General features: G+C 39.1%; 1 protein-coding gene across 1 annotated transcript in view; it reads right to left on the bottom strand.

The window, feature by feature from the left end:
- nsmfb (NMDA receptor synaptonuclear signaling and neuronal migration factor b) overlaps positions 1–26,996 on the bottom strand; it is a 62,595-nt gene that overhangs the window by 24,966 nt on the left and 10,633 nt on the right. The window contains exons 2-8 of the mRNA XM_036598577.1: positions 15,904–15,965; positions 15,120–15,524; positions 14,220–14,233; positions 13,537–13,840; positions 12,113–12,185; positions 10,062–10,067; positions 6,556–6,624 (exon numbers count right to left, since the gene is read on the bottom strand). Of these exons, the coding sequence (XP_036454470.1) occupies positions 6,556–6,624; positions 10,062–10,067; positions 12,113–12,185; positions 13,537–13,840; positions 14,220–14,233; positions 15,120–15,524; positions 15,904–15,965 (933 nt within the window). The remainder of the gene's footprint in view (positions 1–6,555; positions 6,625–10,061; positions 10,068–12,112; positions 12,186–13,536; positions 13,841–14,219; positions 14,234–15,119; positions 15,525–15,903; positions 15,966–26,996) is intronic.

The raw sequence follows: 26,996 nt of genomic DNA, 5'->3' as shown, positions 1-26,996 counted from the left end.
ACAATAACACCTTTTTCTCACTCTGAGGGCTGCAGTCATTTAACCCTGTGTAAAGGTGTCAGCGTTTTCTTCTAGTCTTTGGACACATTGTTAGCGCTCTTCCTCTTCACTCTCTTCAAATCAGCAATACACTGAAGCTCAAGTTAAGAACACTGGGTTTGGTGACAAAACTGCTAGCAAATCAGTTGAAACTGCAGGTAACTCATATACTGCGTTAACATTTTTGCATTGGAAAAAACGCAATGCTGACGGCATAAAGGCACGCAAACGTCGGCATGGTGACAGCGTTACTGACCAAATGGATAATTAACTGAGGAAAGCTTTAGCAGTGTTGACTGCCTATACGAAGTGAAAAACAGCAGGAGGATGCTCTGTACTCTGTATTTTTCATTGTACAATACTGTCCTCGCCCTGAAATCAACATGATTACCCAGCAGTCTGTGGACCGCTGTCACTGGCAGTGGCAGAATTTTGCAGCGCAGCTCCATTGAAAACAATGGAATATTCCGTTATTGTTGTTTTGCCACACACTCGACTTTTCTAATTAACTACATGGATACTACTAATTGCCTACTACATCATTACATTCACATCTGCATGGAGAGACTTTCTTTAGAAATGACAAAAACATGGAAAGAAAGACAAAGACACACAAGAACTTCTCATCAAATTTGAATTGACCTCTTAAAATCTCAGGCTTATTACATACTAAGGCCTATTATTCAGTAACTACAGGAACTTTAGCAGAAACTGGCTGAGCTATTCTTAGATTATAGAAATGAGTATTAACACTTTAGGTCCATCAGTGGACCCTGGCCATTTAAGGGGTCAAAAGATATCTTCTTCTGTTTAAAACATAAGAGTCTGGATAAAAGTGTCTGTTGAATGATTAAATGTAAATGTAATTACATTATAAGTACTCTTAAAATAGATCACTATTACTGAAATACTACTCCATGTGGATCATTTTACTGAAATGACATTACTATAAAGAAAATGGAAATGGTTGCCCCCTAAAGCTCTAAGGGTGGAGATCTGATTGTTTGTTGAAACTGTGGGCAGTTTGGGCTGCTGACCAGGAGAATAAAGATGTCCAGTTGACTGCTACACTGATTGAAAGAGTCCTTGTGCTGAGTTTTGATTTATTTGACTGGACTATTGATCTGCTTACATGTGCATACACACACACACACACACACACACACACACACACACACCACACACACACACACACAAGCAGCTGCTGTTTCAGTGCCTGTGAGCTGACTGCTGATTAAACGGTCCAGACAGTGGTGTAAAGTGTGTGTTTATTCGTGCCTTCATGTGTTTGGTTATGTGTGTGTGTGTGTGCAGAAGAACATTTTGTATTTTGAGCTGTGCTTTTTACCCCCACAAGTGGATGAATGTGACTTTTATGAGCGTGTTGACAGAGTATTCGAAGAGACCTCAGTCGAAACATGGTTCAGGGCATCTTCGCATTTGAGACCTAAACATCGAGCCGGACCTTCTTTTTGAGCCTGTGCGTGTGATGTTAATACATATAGACGTATGACGTGGTCCGAAAAACTCCCACCAAATCCGTCCCAGTACCTCTGACTTTTAAATGATTATTTTAGGCCTTACAGGGTGACTCACAGCAGCACACACATACCATATTTTACTTTGTTCTATTTTTTCCCCATATGAAAAAATATATTTCATATATTTGAAATACATTTTAAATGCATTGCAATTCATGCCAAATTTTTTCCAAATACTAAAATGTATTTCTGAATATATTGCCATATTAACCATATTTTTTTAAAATGCTTTTATTTTAAAATGTGTGGAGAAATAATATACATAGAAATGTACCATTCAAAAAATAAATGTATGTAAATGTATTTATAACATACACTTGAAAATGTATGAAAATTAGCCTAATTTTCCTAATTTTTTTGTCTAATTACTTTACTGGAATACTTTTTCCAGTACTTTTCCAGTAACCTAATTTTAATTATTAGCAAATGATCCTTTAACATGGCAAAAGCAAGTGTTGTAGATATTGATACAGTGTGAAAATGCACTTATGATTTGATATCTTGTTTATTTCAGACACATTTTGGGTGAGTGTCTTACTGCACATGTACATGGTTAATGCAAAGTACAATGCAAAACACAGAAGTCAGTACCGTTCATTCAGTTTATATATATTTAGTTACATCTATATCTGCAACCTTTGTTAAAACTACATACAACTGAAACATACAATTTGCCTACACTGCAAAAATATATCTGAAAAATACATTTGGGAAATATATTTAAAATGCATTAAAAAATATATAATAAATACATTTTTTGGCTGTTTTCATATTCATTTGGAATATATTTTTTCTTATATGGGTCCATACTGAGTACTGCTACTTCTTTCAGTTTTAACTAAAAATAGGACATATTGCTACTTTAAGGTGTCACCATATAAAAGCTGAATAATGTTTTAGTGGATGCAGTGGCAATACTCTACAACACAACCTAGAGCCTCCTTTACTTATCCCCCCCCTCTTCATTTGCGCTGTTGTGTTTAGTTCTGCTTCAGTGGTGTAGCAGGCTGGTAGCCGTGGACTGAGGGATGTCAGTTACGTGTGCTCGCTCAATCTGAGGGGGGTGCATCGGTAATCGGTATGCATGTGTATGTGTGTGGGTTCATATGGAGCACTACAGACTAAGAGAAGCTTCCAGCACTGCCGCAGGCACTCTGCTGAGAGGGCTTTAGGTCCAGCAGGTGTACGAGAGAGGAGCTCGGAGCACACTGCAGTGCAGCCATAAGAGCCTGGCTTCTTCATCAGAACACAAGCTGCATCCATCAGTACCAACGTTTAAACACAACAGGAGAGCCTAACTGCAGCCTTTAGCGATGAGCATTTTAATCATTCTTGCTATTTGACTATTTGTATTTTATAAGCAAATGGCATCTGAATATCCAGGTAGTATCCACACAGCTAGCATGTGATCTGTATCGGATTGTTCAGTTCGACTGTACATGATTTAATATGATGATAGCCAAACTACTGAGTAAGAACTCACACAAGTTATGCTGTGAAAATGTGTTTTTCTGTTTGAAATGTTTCCATATATAGCTCTGTTAGACGTCGCTGTTGGGCTTAAGGGGGACCCGGGAACAGTCGCTATTGGGCTTAAGGGGGATCCGGGAACAGTCTTAACCAATTTTCCAGCCCTCTAAATAAACATTCAGTTCAAAAACCATGATATTTTGTGGTATACAATGCTGTGAAAAAGTATTTGCTCCCCTGACTTCCTCAGTTTTTGAATATTTCAATACTTAATTTTTTGCATTTTTCAATGTATGCTAAATAGTTTTAGATCCTCCTACAAAATGTAACATAAGACAAGGAAAACATATAGAAACACAAAACAGTTTTTTCAGTGAGCGCCCTATATCACCTATGTGAAAAAGTTATTGTGCCCAAAACAGGTTGTGACACTTTTAGCTGCAACAACTGCAACCAAATGCTGCCAATAGTTGAAGATCAGTCATTCACATTGCTGTAAAAGAATTTTTGCCCACTCTTTGCTTTAATTCAGTCACACTGTAAGGCTTTCAAGTATGACTTGCCCATTTAAGGTCCTGCCACAGCATCTGATTGGGGTTCAAGTCAGGACCCCGACTAGGCCACTCAAAAACCTTAATTTTGTTCAGCTTAAGATCATGGACTGATGACTGGACCTGTAGGATTTTCTGGTGGAGAGCAGAAGAGTCTCGTAGAGTCACCCAGGGCCTGAATTAGCAAAGCATCTCCATACCATCATCTTGTTCGACAGTTGATGTTCTTATTGTGGAGTGTTAAGCATGATTAGTTGTTTGATTGAGTAACTAAGGAAGTACTTACTATTTCACACCAGGCCAGTTAGCGTTGGATAACTTTTTCCTTCAATAAATGAAATGATCATACATAAACTGTCACATAATACATTTATGTGTATATGACAAATATGCATAAATAGAAGAAATCAGGATCAAATACTTTTTAACAGCACTGTAGTTCTGGGGAGATCCATAACATTTTTGTGTAAAGAATATACAGACCACTACACACAAGCAAGAGTCAAACCACTCTATCTGGATTTGGCTCCTAATCATTGCACTGTACCAAACAAGTCCAATGTCATTGCGCTATACCAAAGTCCAACACTGATAAGAAGTTTCATTTCTTCAGAGTTGTATATTATTATTCATCTCCAGGAATAAGGGTCGCAATATGGGTTACAATCCATCACCATTGTACCACATCATTAGTCCAATGAAACGCAATGATGACCGTAAAACAAGATGCAGAACAGCACAGTAAGCACAGCAGGCTGATAATAATAAATACACAAGTCCCTGTTCACAAGAAGATAGGTCTCATTTCCCCGAAACAATCACTCCCTCATTCCTCTCAATGACTCAGCCAATTAGACTTTCCTTGTATATCTGTGAAATTGCCTGGCTGAACAAATTTCATTTGTTCGCACACAGAATACAGAATGTCAAACATTAGCTGAATAAGTTCTTCTGCTCCCTCCTGCCTTGTCAGAAGAAACAAAGAGCCACTTTTGGAGAAGTGAAGTGGCACTAATCAAGCCAGCTGGAGTGAATTCATTGAGCAGCACGGAGCTTGGCTTAAGAGCCAAACGGTACAACAGAATAACACCAGGACCGAACTCCTATTAAAATAGCTGCAATCAAGTTGGGTTGGCAGAAGAAAGGCTCCCGTTCTATTTCTGTGGCTGTAGGTTGTGGCACATCGCAAGAGCCGATGTACAGAACATGTTCTTCTGAATCTTTTTTGAGGAAACTTGGCATTTCCTAGCCCATCAGACACACACAGTGAGAGATGCAGTGGGAAAAGCGTGTGAGGGGGTAGTGTGAGGAGCTAAAGGGATGGCAAGGACACTATGGTCTGAACACAGCATCATATCACCGACACAGTGATACAAAAGGGGGAAAAAAGTAGAGGAAAGAAAATAAGGACAGGGGAGAGTGTTTGTTGTGTGTATGTTTTAAGCTCATTGTGAGGACCAAATGACTTTCTGACAAAGATGTGGAAAGTCTTACTTACAAATATAGTAACAAATGTCCTCACAGAGCTGTAGGCAAAAGTTTGAACATGCCTGGTCAAATTACATGTTTTGTTCTTTTTCTGAGTGAAAATAAGTTAACATGTCCTCTACAGGAAACAAACCTAAAGCTAGACTATGTACGTTTTGGGGATTTGGATTTGTAATGGCACACAATGTGCACAAGAACATCTGGAAACATGAGTCGGATCCCTTCCCTGAGTGGATGAATCTGATGATTGTGAATGCATTTGAAAGAGTAATCAAAGAGAAAGGCTGTGTCTTTCAAGGACGTAAAAGAATAGCGCACAGCCGTCATCATATCTTCATCAATTTAACGTTGATTCTGCATTTGAGCCAGACCTTCTTTTATTAGCCTGTTCATGCAAAAGTAATATGTAAAGATGCATGATGTGGTCCACAAATGCCGTCTTGACAATCCTGACTCACTATTTCAAGCTTTACCAGGCGACTCTGAGCAGCACACAGACTATATTTTAGTGTTTTTTTCTTTTGTTTTTTTCTCAGTATTGCAACAAAACATAATCTTACATATTGCACCTTTAATTGGAATTACGTTGCACATTATGCACACTCACATTGGAAATGCAAATGCACATACAAGACTGAATTTGTAATTAGCTACTTGTATTTGAATAAAGTCCAGATTACGCTGCCATAGACACAAATGGGGTACTTCTTAAATTTCAATTCAAGTCTAGTTTATGAAATAACATACTAACATGCAACAGTCCATCACAGCATGGCTTGAGGAAGGTTGCAACGACATTACTGAAAATAATCACTATGATAGTCAACAGCCATTTTGGTATGTTTCACACTTAGCCATAGGTTTTTTTAAGCCATAGTATTTTTAGGTGGCTGTTGACAACCATTGCCAAGTATAATGTCGGCCTGTTGTTGGGAATAAAGCCATACTTTACAAATTTTATCCCCTTCTTGTGATGTCAGCACTCATTGGCACTCAAACCTTTCAGCTGTTTGTGCCAAAAGAATCTGCTCTTCTTCCCAAGGGAGATAATCTGATGACCTTGAAGCTGAATGTAGCAAAATAGCTGTTAAGTAGTTCTAAAATCTGATTAGCTCTTTAAAGCCAATGTACAATTTTTGATAGGTATAAATATTTTACACCCTCAACAGATTTCTCTGTTAATGACAATAATCTTTGATTGTGATTGTTATGTAGCTTGGCAATTATAGCTTTCTGTTAGCTAACAACATTCCTTGGCGGTTTTAGTCCAATTTGCGATGTGTCTAACAATGCACAGCCTTGAGTGGTTAATAAACTATGTAGTTTTCAAAATTCTAATTTTAAAAGAAAGAAAAGTATCCCCAAATAGATACTGTGTATATATGTGTGTCTGTGTGTTGGTAGGGATGGATAGGGTGGGGAGTCACGGCACTAAGACACAGCACAGCACACGCAGTGGACAGTACCTCTCCATCAGAGCGGTGGCCTCCTGCTCTCTTTTCCTCCGCTTTCTCTCGGCGATGCCGCGGAAAGCCCTGCCGGGATCGGTCACACTGTTAATGCACACGGCCATGTGTGTGTGTGTATGTCTGTGTGTGTGTGTGTGTGTGTGTGTGTGTGTACACGGGGAGCAGTGTAGGGTTAGTCAGGGAAAAAATTAAAGGACCACGTTGTGTTAGAGCTGTGAAAACTGCCAAACCAACCAGAAACCAATATACAGTACTGTGCAAAAGTCAGAGACCACCCTTCATTTATGTAATTGACAGTCAAAATGGCTGTTAAGCGAAAAAAAAATAAAATATATATATATATAACAGAAAATATCACAAAAAGCCTTTAAATACAAAGAATTAAATACAATACCATTCTTTCAGTATTGAGTGTGTTCACTCTTTGCACTTATTACAGCTTGTTCTTTTCATCTTGCTTTCAGTTTTTCTAAGAAATGTATAGAAATATTTTTCCACACCCCCAAAGTTCAGTTTTAGAAGTTGGTTGCATTTTCTGCTCCAAACAAACTTATGGATTTTTTTCAGATTTGAAGCAAGAGTGGAGCTTGATTTTCTCCTCTCTCTCAAAGTGCTGTTTATCTGATGGGGACAATTTTCAAGGTCCCATTTTCTCTATGTGTTTTAGTAATTTTTTGAACTGCTTGTTTTTTTACTTATTTTCTTTTGACTCTCTCCTTCCTTATGCAAGTGGATTAGCGTATATGTAACCTCCTCAGAAATTTCACCAGAAAAATAAAGAAGGTGTCCTGGTGGCCATTTTTACTGTAAATTAAACAAATAAGGGGTCGTCTGTGACTTTTGCACAGTACTGTATATTTACACACACACTCACATATGTACAACACCAGGTCAGGAGTAGCAATACTCACAAAAACACACCAGCAGGGAGGTTCATTTCAAAGTGCACTAAGAGCCTCATTGTGTGAGTGTGTGTGTGTAAGTGTGTGTGTGAGTGTGTGTGTGCGTGCTGTCTATCATATCTAACACACTGAAAGATTGGCTTTGACAGGGTGACAGAAGATATCGCCATCATCATTGACAGTGAATGTCAGAACCAGATCTGTGTCCTCAACAGATACAGTTAATGACAGCCCAAAGTGAGAGAATAAGAGAGAGAGAGAGCATGTGTGAGAGGTTAGAAAAAAGAGAAAGTGGGGGTGAAAGAAAGGTGGGGGTAAGAGAGAGAGTGAAAACCGAATATATATATATATATATATATATATATATATATAGAGAGAGAGAGAGAGAGAGAGAGAGACATTGAAGAAGAGGAGTGGGGACATATATACATATATAGAGAGAGAGGGGGGGGAAGGGGAAAGAGAAAGATATAGAGAGAAAGAAAGAAAGAGAGATGAACATGAGAGAGCGAGAGAGAGAGAGAGAGAGGGAGAGAATATAAGGATAAAAGAGAGACTTTAGACCAAAGTTGCTATCCAAAACTTGTGCATTCTGCCTTCCATTAAGTGCCAGGTTGGTGACAGGCTGAGCACCACAAGTGCCAAAATGAGTGAGTGATTTTTCTGGGTTACTCAGAGCAACTCAGCTCAGGTCATCACACTGTATTGCAACACTTTATCCACAGCAAAGCAGCTGATATTTATCTTTATAGTCTGTCAATGAGACCTCCAGCCTTTGTATGAATGCACAGATGAAATTACTGTGTAATTTTCTATGAATCTCTTATACTTAATGTTGTATAATGGATATTGTTTATTGTATTTGTGCTACATTGCATGTTTATGTGTATTGTGCTGCTACAGAGTTGACTTACATCTTGATGCACCGGATACAATTACGACCAACATGTCATGTGGCAGTAAAAAATCAATCAATCAACATTTCATCTTCTTATATATTAGAAAATCACATGCATATCTAAATATATCAACTTTCCAGATCTCAGACAGTCTTAAGTGCTAAGTAGATCATATGTAGGATTTACTTGAGAGGTAACATTTACTCAAACCCTACATGACATTGACAACCTGTCAAGAATGCCATGGCAGATGTCATGTGCTGTCATGAGTTGTTATGACAGATTATGTCTAGTAATATAATAGATTACTTGAAACCATCATAACAGACGCTATAATATTTGATGTAAAATTAGCACATAACATAAGCTGTCACATGCATACGTCATTACAATTACCGATAATAGTAACATGACACTTTTATATTACCGGATAAAAGTTGTCATGACAACTAATGACAGCATACGACGTCTGCAGTGACATGTTTATGTCATGGTTATGTCAATGTTATGCAGCAGGGGTCAAGTAAAGTGTTACAGACTAATTGTATGTCCACTGCGCCACCCAAAGTTAGGTTTGGCTAAGCAGTGGCTAAGCAATCTATGTTACTAAGCAAAACTGCCAGCTGCAACAAGATTACTTACAGCATTATAACAAATAAAAACAACTAAAACAGCATAACAACAATAGTAAATGTCTATTCTTAAAGAAAATTCAGTTTACAACCAGTGTAAAGGGCTTTTCACACAGCAAGCATCCTCTATTCATTTTCGATGAGACGAGGGGAAGCAGGCAAAGTGAAATGGTTGGCGCAGTGGGCAATTTTGGCAGGCGGTAAGTGAGATGGACCCCGAGACGTGCACATCTGCCTGCCTCCGAGTTGAAACGTTTTCAACCATTGTGGTTGTAACGTGAGGACTACGATAGTGCCAGCTACGATAGTGCCAATGAAATCACAGATTTTGCAGAGTGAAAAAAAGAGGTGCGTCTTCTTCTGTTGCAAAATTTCTTGAGTTGTATTACATATTTTATACAAATACAGACATTTTCTTACATTTATCCATAACAAAACAAGGTCAGTCTAAGTTGGTGGCTCTCTGCTTGTGCTATTAATTTTTAATCCTATTTTTTATGTTTTTCACATTTCTTATTTTTTCTTTAAAACAGTCCTGTGATCTACTCAAGACAAACACTAGCCATGCTAGAGTTGCAGCTGCTACGGAACAATTTTGCACATGCCGTATGAAAAGAGCATGCTGAGTGGTGGAGCTCTGACCAAGACAAACTAATCCTAGATCAGCACTTCAACTCTAGTATTTTTATGTGGAAGGAACTCAAGCTAGACCTTCAAAAACTAAACCAAACCATGCAAATGAACTGTGCGGGCGACGCACAGCTGCAGTGCAACATGTATCACTGAGCAATATGATGGAATGTGATAATGAGCTGTCTTAATCTTTTCACTAAATCTACTATTTACACTATTTATCTCCTGTCACTAATTAGCACCATTCATTCGTGAGTGAGTAGAGGGCAGGTGTGCGTGATCAGATAAAGTTCCACTATAACTTCAAACACTCTGTGCTGTGTTGGGGAGGGAGGGGAGCAGACAGCAGGACAAACGCAGGGCAGCAGCACAGAGGGGACGGAGGGTAAAGCTCGCTCTTTTCAGATGCTGAGTGAAGGAGAAACGATATTACTCACGATATTCTGCACAGCCGAAGGTTCAGAAAAGAGGGATGAGAAAGAAAGAGAGAAAAGAAGAAGTCAGGTGTGACAAGCCATCACGATTTATGACAGGAGATAAAAAGGACAGATGATTGCTGAAGAGATTAGAGGTCCACTCTCTGACATTAGACCAGTCAAGGGCACAGTGCTTTTTGGATGAAATCTTCCATCATTCTTCATTAAAATCTATGACTGATGAAAATGAGCCCCACATTATGCACTTTATTATTACTCATCAAAAGTTTGGTCATATCTGCTCATAAAAGAGTTTCTCCTTACTTTGACAATGGTTTACATCAGGGGTGCCCAAACCTTTTGTCTTGGGAGGCCAAAGTGCAATGTTTGTGGTGGACCGAGGGCCAAAAAAAACATTTTTTAATATTATGCAATATTTTGTTACTATTTTTTGAAATGCCATTTTAAAAGGAAAATGAATTTTAAAAGTTTAAAAAGAATTTAAAAAGTCATATATAATACATAAAAACATGTTTCCTGTGTTTGATTGGTGGGCCAAATCAAACGTCCTCAAGAGCCAGTTTTGACATGCAGGCCACATTGATTTATCTTACAATAACAGTGATGACATCAAAATTATGAAATAACACATACAGAATTATGCATCGATCAACAAAGTGTAGAACAGCTCAAAACAACCTTTTATTTTAGAATTTTAGTCACTGTAGCCCCACAATTCTGTTCTGACCAAAGGTGTTTATTTATTTATTTTTTTAATTAGATTTATTCATTTACCCTCCACCCATCCACACACATACACCAATGACTATCTTTTTATGCATGCCATTCACATTTGTGATTTGATTGGCCAATTTTATTCAAAACATTAGCTGTAATGCTGATTGGCAGCTGTATTAGGTTCATTTAACTCAAAAGCTGAAACCAGGTGCTTAGAGCAAAATGTATGAGGACGGAGCACAAACAAAACACTCAAAAAGAAAAATAAGTACCTTACATGAGCAGACCTTTATAAAAAAATCCAAAAATAATGGGATTTTTTACATTCACTGTCTGTGGTGTCAACATCAGCTAGCCCACTTGTCCACTCCCATAGCATGGATGCCATCAGACTGACTGCTGTTTTCTTCACCAACAATGTAGATTGAGTGACATTTTAAGAAACAGGATATTATTAAAGATGTCTGAGCAAAGAAACATTAAAGAAAGAGAGAATGGTCAGCTATGTTTATTTGTTATTGATTATTCCATTAGAACAGTTCTGCAGGGTTTTAATCACAAAAAAGGGGTCAGTTAATGCAGTACTGGAGAAATGATCAACAGCAGTGCTGCATAGCATTGCCAGGGCATCAAACTCACGATATCATGACAACAGGGTCAACGCTGTGCCACATCGGAGTCTCGTCTTTATGTTAGCTTTGCACACTCTTGGCATTCTCTCCAGCAACTTTTCTTGTTAGAGGGGTATTTTAAGAAAATCTTTTTATTTTTGGAAATAAATTCATACACAGGCATCAACTTTATTTACAACTACTATTTACATTTGTCCCAGTAATTAGTATTTAAGAATCAGCCTTCATACCAGGTGTGTCCAACCTCTGACTGGTGATGTACAAACTTACACTGACATTTTTACACGAGCTGACAATGGGCCGAAAAAGGCTTCATCTTCAACGGTTCAGAAGAACGAAGGAACAAATGATTATGTCAGGAGGCAGGGAAAGAGAAGCCAGATGGATGGAGATAGATACAAAGAGAGAAGAGAGAAGACAGTGGCTTAGCAGGGGGCTCAGCTTGTGGGGTCTGTCATTAAGTCATCTAATGGGCAGGTGATAATTAAGCAGTCAGGACTAGAGAAAGCCTGAGAGGGCTGAAAATAACCCAACCCTACTGTAAGCCAGAGAGAGAGAGAGAGAGAGAGACAGAAAGAGAGCGTCTGTCCTCCCACAGCTCTGAGACTGATGCTGGCTTCCTGAGCCAGTCCTTGTCCTGCAGGGCCGAAGCAAAAGATGGCTGGACAGCAGTGTTTAGTGTCATAAACGTGATGTACTCACGCTTGCATTGTGGTGGTTGCAGTCTGGAAGCTGAACATGTTCTCTTTGGGGAACCAGTTGTTGGCCTGCTCTTCTGAAAGACAAGAAGAATGGACTCAGAATGTAGGATGGAGTTAGAAAGTATACAGAGGCAGAGGGAGATACATACCACTTATCAGAAATGTAAAAAAATCCTGTGTTCCTATTGCAGAACTGAAAGGCCCAGACTGCCCCTGTGCACTTGTCCTCAGAAGAATCCCTGCTGCTATCTTGAAGAGAATTCTAATTTCAAAGAGTCGATGGATGTTGATTTGAGCACCTCTACAACTTTATAAATGAAAAAAAAGTCTACAAGCTACACTCTTCACAAGAAGATAGTTCTTCACAAGGTTCTTTAGTAGAGAAAAAGGTTCTATATAGAACTCTACGAGCATCGTGAAAGCGTTCTTCAGATTGATGGAAAATGTGCTGTAGACGGTTCTAGAAGGGTTCTATATAGCACCAAAAAGGATTCTTCTATTGTTACAATGTCAAGCTTATTGCAATAGAAAAATTTCTGGTGCTATATGGAACGCTTTTGGTTCTTCAGATTGATGGAGCACATTCTCCATTCTCCATCAATCTGAAGATGCCATGCCCCTTGTAAAATTATCACCTAATGTCTATTACTGATATTTTCTTTCCATCCATATGTGAGATTCACACACTATGGGAATTCTTCTCATCAAACAAAGTTACGAGTAGGGTAGAGTAGGGCATGCACACCTACAGAAGAGGTGGCAACGTAGAAATATGTGCTTTCATAGGTTATGCTGTGGAGTGTTTGGCACAGCGCGCAGCAGGGTTGCAAGGTTTGCGGTGTACGCCAAATTGGGCTAGTTTAAAATGCAGTCGTGGAAGAAAATAGTAAAGTTTAATTTTCTGGTGAGTGACTTTTAAGCAAGCATTGAAATGTGGAGATGGAGATGTTTGCTGGGCCTGGCAACCCTGCTTGCTGTAGACACTAAAAATACAGCAAGATCTGTGGACTCTTAAAAAAGAAAAACAGTTGAAAAGCAGTTTGATTTAAAATTTGAGGTTGAGTCTTTTAGCCTGTATCTTTAAATACACATAAGATCATTCTAATAAAATATTTTATTAATTTTATAAAAATAAATAGTTATTGCAACAGTGAAAGGGGTTGTATTTTATTAATATAGAACATATGTTGTTCTATATAAAGATAATATGACATCTGTTAAATTTCTCATGAATGGGTTTTTAACCAATGTTCTCTAAAGCTTCCCAAACTTGCAACTGTTGCTACAAAAGAACGTATTTGAAAGTAGACAGGTCAGTTGGGAAATACACCACATACTAGCAAACCAATCATATACAGACCCAGAACAAGGGCAGAGTCTCTTTCCTCTCTCTCCTCTCATCTCTCTGTTTCTCTATTCTCTCACCTCGCTCCTCTGCACACACCCGGTCCTCGCTGTACATCCTCTCCAGCTTCTTGCGGTGTTTGCCCCCATCACGGGGCGACGTCTCCAGGTCCAGCGAACGCTGGCTGCGGCAGGGTGGCCGCACGCAGGCCGTACAGTCCGGGGTGCAGTACTCCTCCCTTGAGCCACTCCTTCTGGAGCCCCAGTCCCGGATGTTGTGGGCGCTGCCCGAGCTCTGCAGGGGCTGCGAGTGAGGTGGGGCATGGCCATAGTTGTGGTGGGCATTGCCACGGTGATGGCTTCCCTTATGATGGCTTCCACGTGCCTGTAAAGGTATTTAGACACTGCTAGTTGTGTGTGATAACCAGACAAAATGATTTGCTTATATAATTGGATGCAAACTGGAGGTGGGTGTGGCTTAAACAGGAAACAGGTATGAGGTGCTGAAAGTGGCTACTGATTGGAAGCCACATAACTGGCTTCATAACCATCTCCTGTGTACCAAAAAGGCAACAAATGAACTACACTTTAAGCAGCTGTGCAAGAGTTCATTATAATATAGAATCACTCTAATACAACAGACTGGACAGTTGAAATTGCAGCCTCAACAGGTGGCACTTCAGAAACACTAATAATTAATAATAAGCACATTAATAATGCTAGAAACATGCAGACATGCCAGACACGTGCAACAAACATGACACTGATGTGCTGCATGCTACAGATTCACAGATGTATTTTAAATCAGAAATTAAGTTAATAAATTGGACCCCCACTACACTCCAGAGGCTTGTATAAGCCCTTTTCACCGTAGCCAAAAAATGCATTTTCAGCCTGTTTTGGAGATCATTTCTTATATTTCTATCAACACTGTGTCTGATTTAAACAACCAGAAGCAAGCTGGATTTTCATCTTTGTAAGTGGGCAAGCAAGTCAATATGTAAAGGCATAAATATGTTATAAATATTTGTCTTTGTTTTATATCATAAATATATGTGCTTTTAATGTGTTTAAATGCTGATTTTTGTTATGTACAAAATCTTTTGATATGAAGAAAGCTGCCGTTTTATCTGTGCAGGGCCGTTTTTGTGGAGAGGAGAGAACTGGGGGAAAGCAAGGGGTTTTCAATCCTACCCTTTTATCCCTCATTGCTCACTAGCAGCTCAACACAATACACAGCATTTGACATACAGAAAGCCAACAGTGTCCTAGTCAATCTGATAACAGTTACAGAAAAAAATATTTTTATTTGATTATTTTTAAAATCTGATTAACTTTTCTTTACATTGGCTGAAGGGACATTTTAGGGCCTGCAGATGATAAGGTAACAAAGTCTACATAACATCACTGTTGGAACAAAACCTTGTATCTTCTCTTATTGAAAAACTTTCTTAACTTTCAATGTAACAACATTTTATTTTGGACCATTTCTGTTGGTCTTGTCATCATTAAATTCATTGTGAAATTTTAACAAAGTTGGCTGGCATTTTCAAATCGCATAACTAAATAGAAAATAAAAAACAGAGATACAAGATTTTGTTGCGACAGTGAATAAAAATATATGGGACTAAATTTCATACAGCACATTAATTTCGTGATTGTACGTGCCTGTGTTGGGCCAGCAGGTCTCGGCTGCTCTGTGGCCCCCTTCAGGACCTCGAGCTCCAGGCTCTCCTCACTCCCCCTCCCGGCCAGCATGCCGCCCTCTCTGGTGATGGTGTAGACTCGTGCCGGTTTCACGGAACCTTCCGCGCACCGCGGCTGCTGCTGCTGGGGCTGCTGGAGCTGTTGTGGCTGGTCCTCAGACGACAGGCTACGCTCGACAGAGAGCCGGCGCTTGGAGCTGGTGGGGGCCGGCACGGGCAGGCTGCCCGGCTGAAGCTGCTCTTGGCTGGGCTTGGCTACTGAAGCTGCTCTGGGGTACGGGTGCAGGTGGTTATTGTTGTGCAAGCGGCTGATGTCTGGGGACTCTGCGTCCTGGCCAATGAAGGTGTCAGACAGCAGGTGATCTAGAGAGGAGAGAAGGATAAAGATAGAGAGAGAGAGAGAGAGAGAGAGAGAGAAAGAGACACAGACTAAATCATCTTCTGAGATGAGTACTTGGCAACAGTTGTTCAAGCCTGAGGGGGCCAATAAAGCTTTTCTCTAATGAAAAAGAAAATGAAGACTGTCACAAGAGAGAGAGAGTGTGAACGCTAAAAAGACAGAGGTTGAGTAGGACATTAAAATGTAGTGGTCAGACGTAGGGCTGCTATTAAGGACCAGCGGGAAAGTTTAAGTCCTAATTTATACATTAGTGCCTTTATGGATGTCAGAAACTGTTAAAAAGGATTCAAGTAGAAACAAGAACAGAGCAAAGAGGATCAGCGAATGAGTGTGTGTCCTGACCTGATCCGTTGCGGTTCTCAGGGTGTGTGTGGGACAGGTATTCTCCAAATGCTCGAGCTGCTCTAGAGAGAGACACACAGATAACAAATCAAACTGAGAACCCACTCATAATGACAAAGCTGCATCCTCACCATAAATGTTTCTTCCTCTTTCTTGTAAACAAAGCAATATAAACACTATTCAAAATGTCCAATTCCATATGTACTATGTTCAGTTCATATATGGAAAATAAGCTGCAAACAGTAGAATTTTTCATTACTCGTGGCTGTGATGTCACAACCTTGAAAACATCTAGACAAGACCACCTACTCTGCTTACAGCAGTTCATGATTCCTATTCACAGAGAAGTGAAAAGGAGTGTTGTTACTGAAGATAGTGATAGCATTTATAGTATTTAAAGTTTGCAGTGGAGACTTACAGCATTTGTAATATTGACAGAGGAAATTCAGGGAAAATGATTGATCGCTGTCCGTTCAGCTTTTAAGCAAATGTATCACTGCGGCCCTCCAAAGGACCCAGACATCCAAAAGGAGTAGCTATTTTTTTTTTCTGGCATCCCTTAGGATTTCAGTCTGAACTTTTGTTCTGTACATTTCAGTCCAGTCGGCTGTCTGAACGAAATGTACCTCATTTCACTTACGACGGAGTCAGTCAATTAGAACAGATGTCATTTACAAACATCTGTCTTAAAGGCACAGTAACAAAACCTGAGTATTTCATTCTAAGGGATAAAGACAGGTCACATAAAAATGAATTAAATTTGTTTATGGTACTTACTTCAAGAAAAAAAAAAACAAGAAAAATAGATGTGTACTGGAATATGAGAACATTCTGCTTATAGTGTCACAGTGAGGAATAAGCACATCTACCTTGTACTGTTCCTTTATTTATAGCCTTACATTCTCTGGCCTTTCAACAGAATTGGTTGTCTGTGATTTCACCAGTGGTGAACCATGACTATTAGATCTAGAGCTTCAGTTCAGGTCATAATTGTCAAAACTCAGACACTAACTGGAAAAAGCTTTTAAAAAAGCCCATTTCTGCTAGCACCCCTATGGGGATTCTAATAATATATGTGTGCTAAGCTAATGCTGGTGCAAGTAAATCATTTTAGACGTTCTAGATTAAACATTCAAAGCTCGTAAAAGACTTTCTGTGTTCTATTTGAGGTTTGGAGCAGACATTAATATCTATTTTACCTTGTAGCAGTATCTACACAGTGAATCCTTTAGTTAAGAGCCCCAGCATAGAGCTGTCATTGCTATTTCTTCTGACTGGCAACTCACTCAAACCTAGGACTCATATTTACAGACGTATCTAGGATTTTTTCGGAAGGCCTGGATTGACCTTTTTTCTCTTGAAATTTGCCCCAACACTTTGAAAATCAAAACATGATTGATTCACTCCACTGTCACTTCCTAATTATCCTGGGGGTTAATCTAACATAAAAGACCAGCTCCTGAGATCCTAACCCAGTGACACAACTTGCTTGGCTGTATCTACCTTGATACCACATGGAAAAAAATCCTGACTGGATGAATTTTCTTTGGCTGTTTCAAGATGCTGGTTTCTAGCCAGTACTTAATAATGAAATATAAGCACTTGCAGAGTTTTAATACAAACATGATTAAATAAAAATTACAGTCATGTATTTTTTACTCCCTGAAGTCATTAGGCCTAGAAAGACCTGAGGGTTCTTCTCTGATGTAAACACCTTTAAAAATGCACTACTCGGGGGCTCCCGAGTGGCGCAACCATCTAAGCGTTGGCCCTATCATCAAGAGATCGTGAGTTCGATCCCTGGTGATGCTACAGCCATCCGTAGCTGGGAGTCCAAGAGAGCACAATTGGCCTCGCTCTCTCTGGGTGGGTAGGATGGCCCCTCCTTCTCCCCCCATCACTCAACGCGATGCTAGTAAGCGCAGGCGTCTGTTAGCTGACGTAACAGATCTGGCGGTTGGCGCTTTCCTCCGAGCGCATTCGGCTGTCCAGTGACGTTGCGTGAGCGGCAGTTCGAAAAGAAGCGGTGGTTGGTTTCACAGGTCTCGGAGGAAGCCTGTGTTAGCCTTCACCCTCCTAGCGTTGATAGCATCGTGTGATTGGGGGAGTCCTAACTAGCGGGTGGAATTGGAAACGACTAAATTGGGGAGATAATTGGGTTAAAATCCAAAAAAAAAAATGCACTACTCACTGCTCAGTCCATATAGTTCATATATGGGAAATAAGCTGCAAAATAGTATTTTAATTCATCATGGCTGTGATGTCACAAGCAAGAACACTCTGAGTATGACCACCCACTCAGCGTACAGCAGAGTGGATGATGAGGAAAAAAACGATTAAATGTTGAGCTGTTCCTGGCTGTTGGGAAGCAAATCTGTCATTGCAGCTTTCCAAACATTCAGACAGCTGAGAGAAATGGCTGAAGTTTATTTTTTTTTCTGGCATCCCTGAAGATTTCATTCTGAACGTAACAGTGTGTTTCAGACTGGACTGCTTTTTGAACATAGCGTGCCCCATTTTACTCGGGAGTCAGCCAATCAGAGCCTAGGTCATTTACATATGTCAGTCTTAAAGGCACAGCTTGTTTTATTCTGAACAGAGGTTAGGAAAAAACTGTTTTTGGTGCATACTTCAGAGGGCAATTCTAAGAAAAATAGAGGAATAGTAGAAAATTGTCACTTCCACATACTGCTCATAGTGTCACACAAGAGGAATAAACATGTCTGCTTTGCACTGTTCCATTATTCATAGCTTGCATTAACAAGCGATTATGCCTTAGATCCTCTGGCCTTTCAGCAGAACTGTTGGTCTGCGATTTCCCATTTACACTTTAATGTCTAATATAACAGGCTGCTTTTATTACTATACTTCTTAAAAACCCATTTCTGCTGTGTAAATACCATATTGTGCTATGGCTGTCATGATCTCTTTATGGTACAATTCCCTCTATTGCTCTCCAGTGCATGGCAGCCACAGACTGGGACAATACAGAGTAGTCTGCATCCAGGAAAAACTGCCCCGCTCAGCAAAACAGGAAAAACCATTACAAGATAATGTCATGTGCCATGGGCTCCTGTTTAAATTGGTGCGTGTGCTACGGCCTGCCTGCCTACACATAGCCGAGCGTGATGCGATCAAAACCCCCATGACACACAGCCTCCTTCAATAGCAGGTTAACTCAATGAGGCGTGGAGCAGGGAATTGATTGCAGAATCATGGGGCATTGCTTTGTGGCATCAGGTCACACAAGATAGTTTGTTGGCTGTTGGAGAAAATGGCTAAAAAATGACTGCAGCTGGAATTAATGGAGCAGTAGCAAACAGGATGATCCAGTGCTCTAGAGGTACAGAAATGTGTGCTCTTGGAGGGAGCAGGGATGCATTTTTAAAGGGCCCATATAATAGAAAACCATATGTAGTATGTAAGTAATGTTACATTCGCTTCTGAGCCCATACTGATGTCACAAAAACCAATGCATTTACATACATCTGCTCACTCAGCCTATAGTAGTTACACAGTAACAAATATAACCAGCAAAGAATGGTTGGAAAATGGCTGAATAAAAATGTTTTTGGTATCAAATCCTATACAACCATCATAAGAGAACCTCAGGAAAAAAATAGAAGAAAAATGTAGGATATGGTCCATATCCAGTGCTTTACAGCTACAGAACTCAGTAAGCTTAGAGGTAGGGGGAGATGTAGCTTTAAGGAACTGGGACATGAGGGAGACTGATTTAACGCGAGATGTTCTGCAAGGCTCATTAGAGCAACCTTGCTTTCATTCCTGCCTCGCTGTCCTCATCAAACAGTAACCTTAGAGTGAACTCACGTTTATGTTCAAGCAAACGGAGGAACAGTAAATGTTAATGACTACTTTTTCTCTTGTGATATGATATATGATGTATGATGAGCAGCACTGGCACTACACCTCAAACCAGTGTATGTGATTATGTTTCTTGTGTATATTGGGTGGGGACAATACTGGCATAGAACCTCTGCATCTACATTTCCATCCAAAGGATTTTTTATGAAAAAATGTTTTAATGCTTCAAAATGCTTGATGATGTGAGCTATGAAAACAGAAATGTCGACAAAACTTTAGCAGATAAATTTGCTTATTGATACCTGAAATGTTGTTACATTGGAAAAAGGAAAAAAGGGTGCATTTATCCATTAATGTAATAGGGATGCACCAACATGGGAATTGTGGGTGGATGCTGACATCTGAATATTTTCTTCCCCATATGTGGCGAAAGCGATACTGATGAAGATGCATAAACATTAATAAGACTGAGACTGCATCTATCTGCATTAGTGTTATGGAGAGATATTTATTTTACTGCGTTTTACAAATGCGGTAAAATTAAGATATTTTGGCACAGTAACCCAGCATGCATGCCTAAATTTTAAAATTGTGACAGATTTCCTGCATGTTTCTCTTACAACAAAGACACAACACACAACGGCACTTACAGAGAGAGATGCTCAGAAAAGAATACAACCTTTCTAAAGAGAAAGTGCTGAAACAGATCTATATGGCAGAGAAACGGTCGCACGTGCGTAATGCTTCAGAAGAATAATTTTTGTTGTTACTGTAATTTAATTAAATTAAAGAAATATGGGGAAGCCTGAGAGGCCAAAGCTAGACAGGTTGTAAAATCAAATTACAGATGCAAGAACAACTTTTTTATCTATAACCCAAAAATTATGCAACAACATTTCTTTTCACAGGAAATGAAGCATATTTATGCTTCACAAAGTCAGTTTGATGGAAACAAACTGCTGGACAGCAACAAACACAAACTTTTTTAAGGCACTTTCATTTTATTGCTTGCACAGAAAGTCAGTGGAAATGTAGCTTCTATGACTTATTGTGGATACAGTGGCAAGAAAAATCTATAAATCACAAACAGTCTTACTGCCAAGTCAAACTAGACTAAACTTGAACTCGATTTTCTATAAAGTCAACAAAAGGCGTAGCACATTTTTAAGACATTTACACAATGTTTTACAGTGATGATTAGGTTTCCTTTTTCACTATTCTGTTGCTTTCTATTGTATAAAATGCACACATAATGGTACTTGATTATGCACTGATTCAGGGAGGGAAAGCTAGCAATTCATATTATTAGTATTGTTGTTGTTATTGTTGTAATATTGTACACCGCAATACTGTCACAACATTTCTGCCACTGTTGCTACCATTGCATCATGAAAAATGACTGCAGCGCCCACCACAAAGACTGAACTATGTCCTCACTGAAAACCATCTTTCATATCTGCTCGTTCTAGGATGCACCCAATAGTCCAGCGCCAGTCACGAGAGAAATACATAATGTATCTCTGAAGCATCCTGCAGACTCATCCAGTCTTCTGTTAGAAAGCTCACTACTGCAGCCTAATTGCTTACAAGCACTGCTGTGGATCATGCGCAATCTGTCTCCTTTACTTTCTCGTTCACACACACTCCAGTGCTAATGATAATACCCTCCCACACACACACACATTTACTTTTCTACTGGAGGCACAACTCCTTGTACAAATATACACACTCCAATATATTGGCCCACACAAAAAACACATGATTTTCCTTACGGCCTCGTGGTCCAACTCCATATTAACTACTTTTACATACACATGCTTGTTTTTATACAATGTCAAGACCCAGGGTCATACATATGTCCCATACTTATTAGAGCAGTGTGCAAAAAGACCGAGACCACTCTTCATTCACTGAACTTAATTTCCAGTCAACAGCCATCAAATACAAGGGCTTCATTTTTCTGTGTTAAGAAGAAGAGCAGAAAACAAATATTTAGCAGAAAATTACACAGAAGCCTCAAACCTACATACTCTAAAAGAAATATCAAATGTTTCAGTATTTAGTGTGTCCACTCTTTGTCTTTATTACAGCTTCCATTCTTTTCAAGAGACTTGCTTTCAGTTTTAGAAGTTTAGTCTTAGAAGTTGGTTGCATTTTCACAATTCAAGTAATCTCAATATATTTAGTGATACTGAAGTGTGGACTCTGGGGTGGTCAGTCCATTGTTCTGAGAACACCAGCAGCTTCTTTGTTTGATTTACAAAATTTCTTCTTTTTTTCATTTTATTTTACAGATTTTCTTCTATTTCCTTTTCTCAGTGAGGGCTTCTTAACAGCTACACATCCTTTCAGACTCATAGTGTTGAGTTGTCTTCTCACAATGGAAGGATGGACAGAAAAAATGGATTTTTTTAGATCCGATGCAAGAGTGGAGCTTGATTTTCTCCTCTTTCTCCAAGACAAAAGCAATAAGTTCTGTTTTTCTGATGAGGACAGTTTTGGTGTCTACCATTTCTTGCGTGGTTGTTAGGAGTCCCATTTTCTCTGTATCTTTTAATTGTTTTGGGTATTTCAGGTTTGGAACCTCCTGTTTTTCACTTATTTTCCTTTGACTTTCTCCTTCCTTATGCAAGTAGATTACTTCATATCTTTTCTAGTCTGAAGTACTGTCTGAAAAATGAATAAGCACCTATATGTAATAATGATTTAACTAATAATAGTGTTTTGAAAAATGAAACATGGAGCTTTTGAAAACAGCACTTTATAAAGTCAGGACCATTGTGTTGGCCCTATAGGTTGACCCTGTTTATCTCTGATTTTTCTGCAAAGTCAGGTCATTTTTGTCCAGAAAATGTACAAAAACAACTACACATATACACACAGAGAAAACAGTAAGCCACTACTCACGCATTCGGAAGAACACAGACACATAATCGTCAGGCTGTAGGCAGATTGTGCAGTCTAGGCACTCTCAGGGGACGCAGCAGAGATGGAATTGCTGTGTTGTTGGTGCAACGACACTTTCAATAATTAAACACCAGCCAGCATGTGCATGCAGCTCTCTCTCTCTCTACTACACCCTATACTGCTGTACTCCATCAAACAGAAGGCGTGTTGAAGAGGAAGAAGCTCACTGAGAACAAATCGTGAGTAAAGAAGTCTGTAACGATAAGACAAGCAAGCAGCAGAGGCATGAAAGTGACAACTTAATTGTAAGTCTCTGAAAGTGCCTGATGCCCAGTTTAACCCATAACCCATTAAATTTGAGGCAACACCAAAATTTCTGCTGTTTAATCTACTCGACTCGTTTAGTAATGTAATTTCTGAAAGCTGCTGTTGCATTTATTCTGACATAAAAAGAACGTGATGTAGCTGAAAATGTTGTTTGTCAAACTATTTTACCATTAAACTACCAGTTTGAGCAACTAAAAACATGTAGGAATACACTTCTCATCTCAATCACCTTTTGTTGTGACTCTGGTGAAACAAATCAATAATAAGCATTAATATGTATTGTGTTCTGTATGTGTGCACATTATGGGTGTCACGACACACCTGTCAATATCCATTTTTCTCAATATGCAGGTCGTAAGATGATGCCTGCTGTAAATCAAATATAGTTTGATCTCTTGCTATAAGTATATGATAACAGGAATGGTTTCGTTTAGTCCTATTTAATACAATCCATTATATTCCTAAAAGTGCTAACCATGAATGTAAATAAAACTCTGCGCAACTGGAAAAATCTGGTTTGGTTAACCTACCCTGAACAGGTGATTAGCCAAGCTGTCTGAAATGGCGAGGTTTCTCAGTCGAATGTAATAATGATGGGAAATGAGTAGTAGATCAAACGATGACAGTGTGCTGACATTGCCAAACGTGACGATCAAATACCTGTGCTAATACCTCAAATATGCTAACTCATTTGTGAAAACATCACCCAATAGTGTCAGTTACCAGAGCAAGAGAAAAGTGTGAAGCTAAAGTTTGTCAGCTTCTTATTGAAATTTTCAGTTCCACAAACGGAGCAACAGTAACACGTAACTGCTGCTCCATTTAAGGTGAAGCAAATCATTTTAATAAGAAGCCTTTGAATAGGAAGCCAGCTTCAACCTTGTGGAGAAAGCAGCTACTTCTCCCAACAGGATTCAAGCAGCCGTTAATTGGCGATTCTAAAGAGGCAAAATAAATAGCTTCCTCCACAGGGATGTTAACAGCTACCGATCTGCACCTCTAGTTGTAGAGAACACTTCTATTCACATGTAGAATCCACCTCTATTTGGATGTAGAGTCCACCTCTATAGGGTTGTAGAGTCCACCTCTATTCTTTTGTGGATTCTGCCGTTTGCTAGGGAGTGATTGAGCCATTTTAGAAAATCTCCTCTCTTATTTCAGTCAGAAGGAAAGAGACAAATTTTACATAGAAAAACAACATCAGATTGTAAATGAACAAAGCTCAATTTCATATACTATTGAGATATAGCCTTATAGTTTAAATTTTTTTGTGTACTTTTATACAGATATCACACTTTTGTTCATATTCTTTTGTATTTATTTTGTGTCCTCTTGTTTTTTAAAGACAAAAAAAACATTTTGTGAGCTACCAAAAAATGAACACAAAATAAGTTATGTTAGCATTCCTTTTCTAATTCTGTACTCCAAAAAGTATCATATCATGACGCAAAAACAACAATACATATTATGTATGTATACATACGTATTATGTATTGTGAAGCTTGCATATTGTTACATCCTTAGTGTGCATGGTCACTTATGGGCATGGATCCAACAATAAAGGCAGCATGGAGCTTCTTTTATATAGAGATAGAAAACACTGTAGCACACAGAAAGCTATGATTCCACATGCTGATCCAGTTTATTATGACCAATGTGGGCATACTCTGGGGGCAAATTTTACTGAGTTAAAGGGGACAAGGGAAAAGTGTCTGAATGTCGCTGGTTAAGACTAAAGCGTTGAACTACAAGGGCACATATGTGAGCCTACACTTCAATTCCTCACTCTAGTAGCTACTCATTCCTCCCTCTCACGATTTTCATATTAGTTTCTTTGCTAACAAACAACTCAGTTCCAGGTGGTGCACAATTTACTGTTAGTCACTATCATGATATTGACCATGAAGCACTATTAATTACTGGATAATAAAAGTTTAGATTAATAGCTAAATAATAAGGCTGCAGTTTAAACACAGTGACCTTTCTTCCCTCTGAGCCCTCTATTCCCTAAGCTGCATCTCTGTGCTTTTGTAACATTGCACTGAACTCTTGATTGCAGCATAAGCACAGAGCAAAAGCAATTATACTGTATTTATGGAGGAGATCTCCCCGACCCTGAATTTTGACTAGACAAAAACAAAAGGCTGCTCAGTCGGGACGAATTAAGTCATGAATAAAACATAATACGGAAATCACTGAAGGGTGTGAGACGCCCAAAGCTCTCTCACTTTCTCCCTCTGTCTCACTCACACATACATGTTTGTTTTTATATTATATCAGGATGTGGAGCCATACATATGTCCTAAATTTATTATATATGTACGTATATAAATATAAGTCAATGGAACCAGAATTTTTTCAAAGTAATTTTGGGCTGTTTCTTCTGGTCCATTCATCATAAAATATAATATATAAATATAATACAATATAAAGGGCAAGAGGCATTTTCAAATTATGTCAGATAAACAGAAAAACTACAAAAATGGAAATAAGAGGTTTTCTTCCGACAGCAGCGATATATATATATATATATATATATATATATATATATGTGTGTGTGTGTGTTAATGTATGTTTAATACAAATTATCTAAGCCTCACTCTAACCTTAACTTTAAACGGATTTGCTCTTCAGTTAAAAAAAAAAATGAAACTTTTTTGTAAAAGCTCTTCAGAAAGTCAGGACCATTTTATTATCTCTCTCTCCCTCTCTCACTCTCTCTCTCCTGCTCTCATGCAGTTGTACTGTCTGCTTTGTTTGAACGCTGCTTCTGGGAGCACCTCGCATATTTCCAGCCATGTGACCGAGGCAAAGAGGGAAAGCGAGGCGGACGGAAGGAGGAAAAAAAAGCAGGGGATGGAGGAGTGGGCCGCAGAAAAAGTGAGGATACAGGAAGACAGCGGTACGACAACAATTCAGAGAACTAAAATAGACCGTGGGGTAAGAGAATGAGGTGTACAAACTTGAGTAGAACTGAAGAGAATATTTCAGCTGTGCTTTCTGTGTCAGTTGTACAATCTTAGCTGAAAGCGTTTTCTCAGACAGTAGAAGGGCTTCGCATGGTGACATGAGAAGTGCACAAGCATGCAAGAGCCAGATATGGACACAGTAAAAGCACACATACCCACCCACACACAAGGTTTATAGCTGTACAGTCTGTGCCTCTATCAGAGATCGGTAGTAACTAGTTACTTTCTTTGAGTTCATTGAGAACTTAAAGGAACACTCTGTTGTTTTATCTGCCACATTTGCATCATATATCATAAAGTCAAATATTCACAGGAACAGGATTCCAAAAAAAAGAACTTTGCACTTAACAAACGTCAGTTACTATCCTGACAGATGCTGGCTGTACCTGGTCCTGTTCATATCTGGCATTAACATCCATCCCAAGCGATCTGGATACTGAGACGTACAGCCATTACACCTGGCATTTCCATTGCTTGGAAATGTGTCTCCAATGGCCACTTATGATCAGATTTCCTGACAACAGGAAAAAAGTCTCTCGCCGAGTTTGTTGTCAGACAAAAATGTCCCAGAAGTCCTTGTTCGTGTAAATTTAAAGGCTGTTAGAAATTTTTAGACCACACAGAGAGCTAACATAACTTATAAACAAATGGGAGAGGAGATAGAGAAAGAAGCTATGCAGCTGCTTTCGTCTCTGTTGTGAAAATACAGTTAATTAGGTGGTCTTTTCTTATTGTCATGGATGTATAAGGCTGTTTTTGAGTTCAGTAGACATGTGCCGGCATTCAGTGATTTGGTATACCATGATATTAAACGTCATCAACTTTGAAAAGCACTGCAATTTAGTCAAACAAGTTGCAGTTTCACAACAGATTTTTGGAGATGCAGAGCAGATCTGCTTTCACAAGGTCCCATTACACTGTCACGCTCTGATCACATGAAATTTGGTCCCTCCTCTGGGCAGAGCTTGAAAACAATCACAACACAAGGAAAAATGCTCAGTCTCACAAACACATGTATGTCTGCAGTCACTGTGTGTTTGAAGTAAAAATTACAGAAGCATTATG

The sequence above is a fragment of the Colossoma macropomum genome, unplaced genomic scaffold (assembly GCF_904425465.1).
Source record: "Colossoma macropomum unplaced genomic scaffold, Colossoma_macropomum, whole genome shotgun sequence".
Taxonomy (NCBI): domain Eukaryota; kingdom Metazoa; phylum Chordata; class Actinopteri; order Characiformes; family Serrasalmidae; genus Colossoma; species Colossoma macropomum.
The sequence above is the reverse complement of the archived record's forward strand: the minus strand, read 5'-3'. Positions and strand labels throughout refer to the sequence as shown.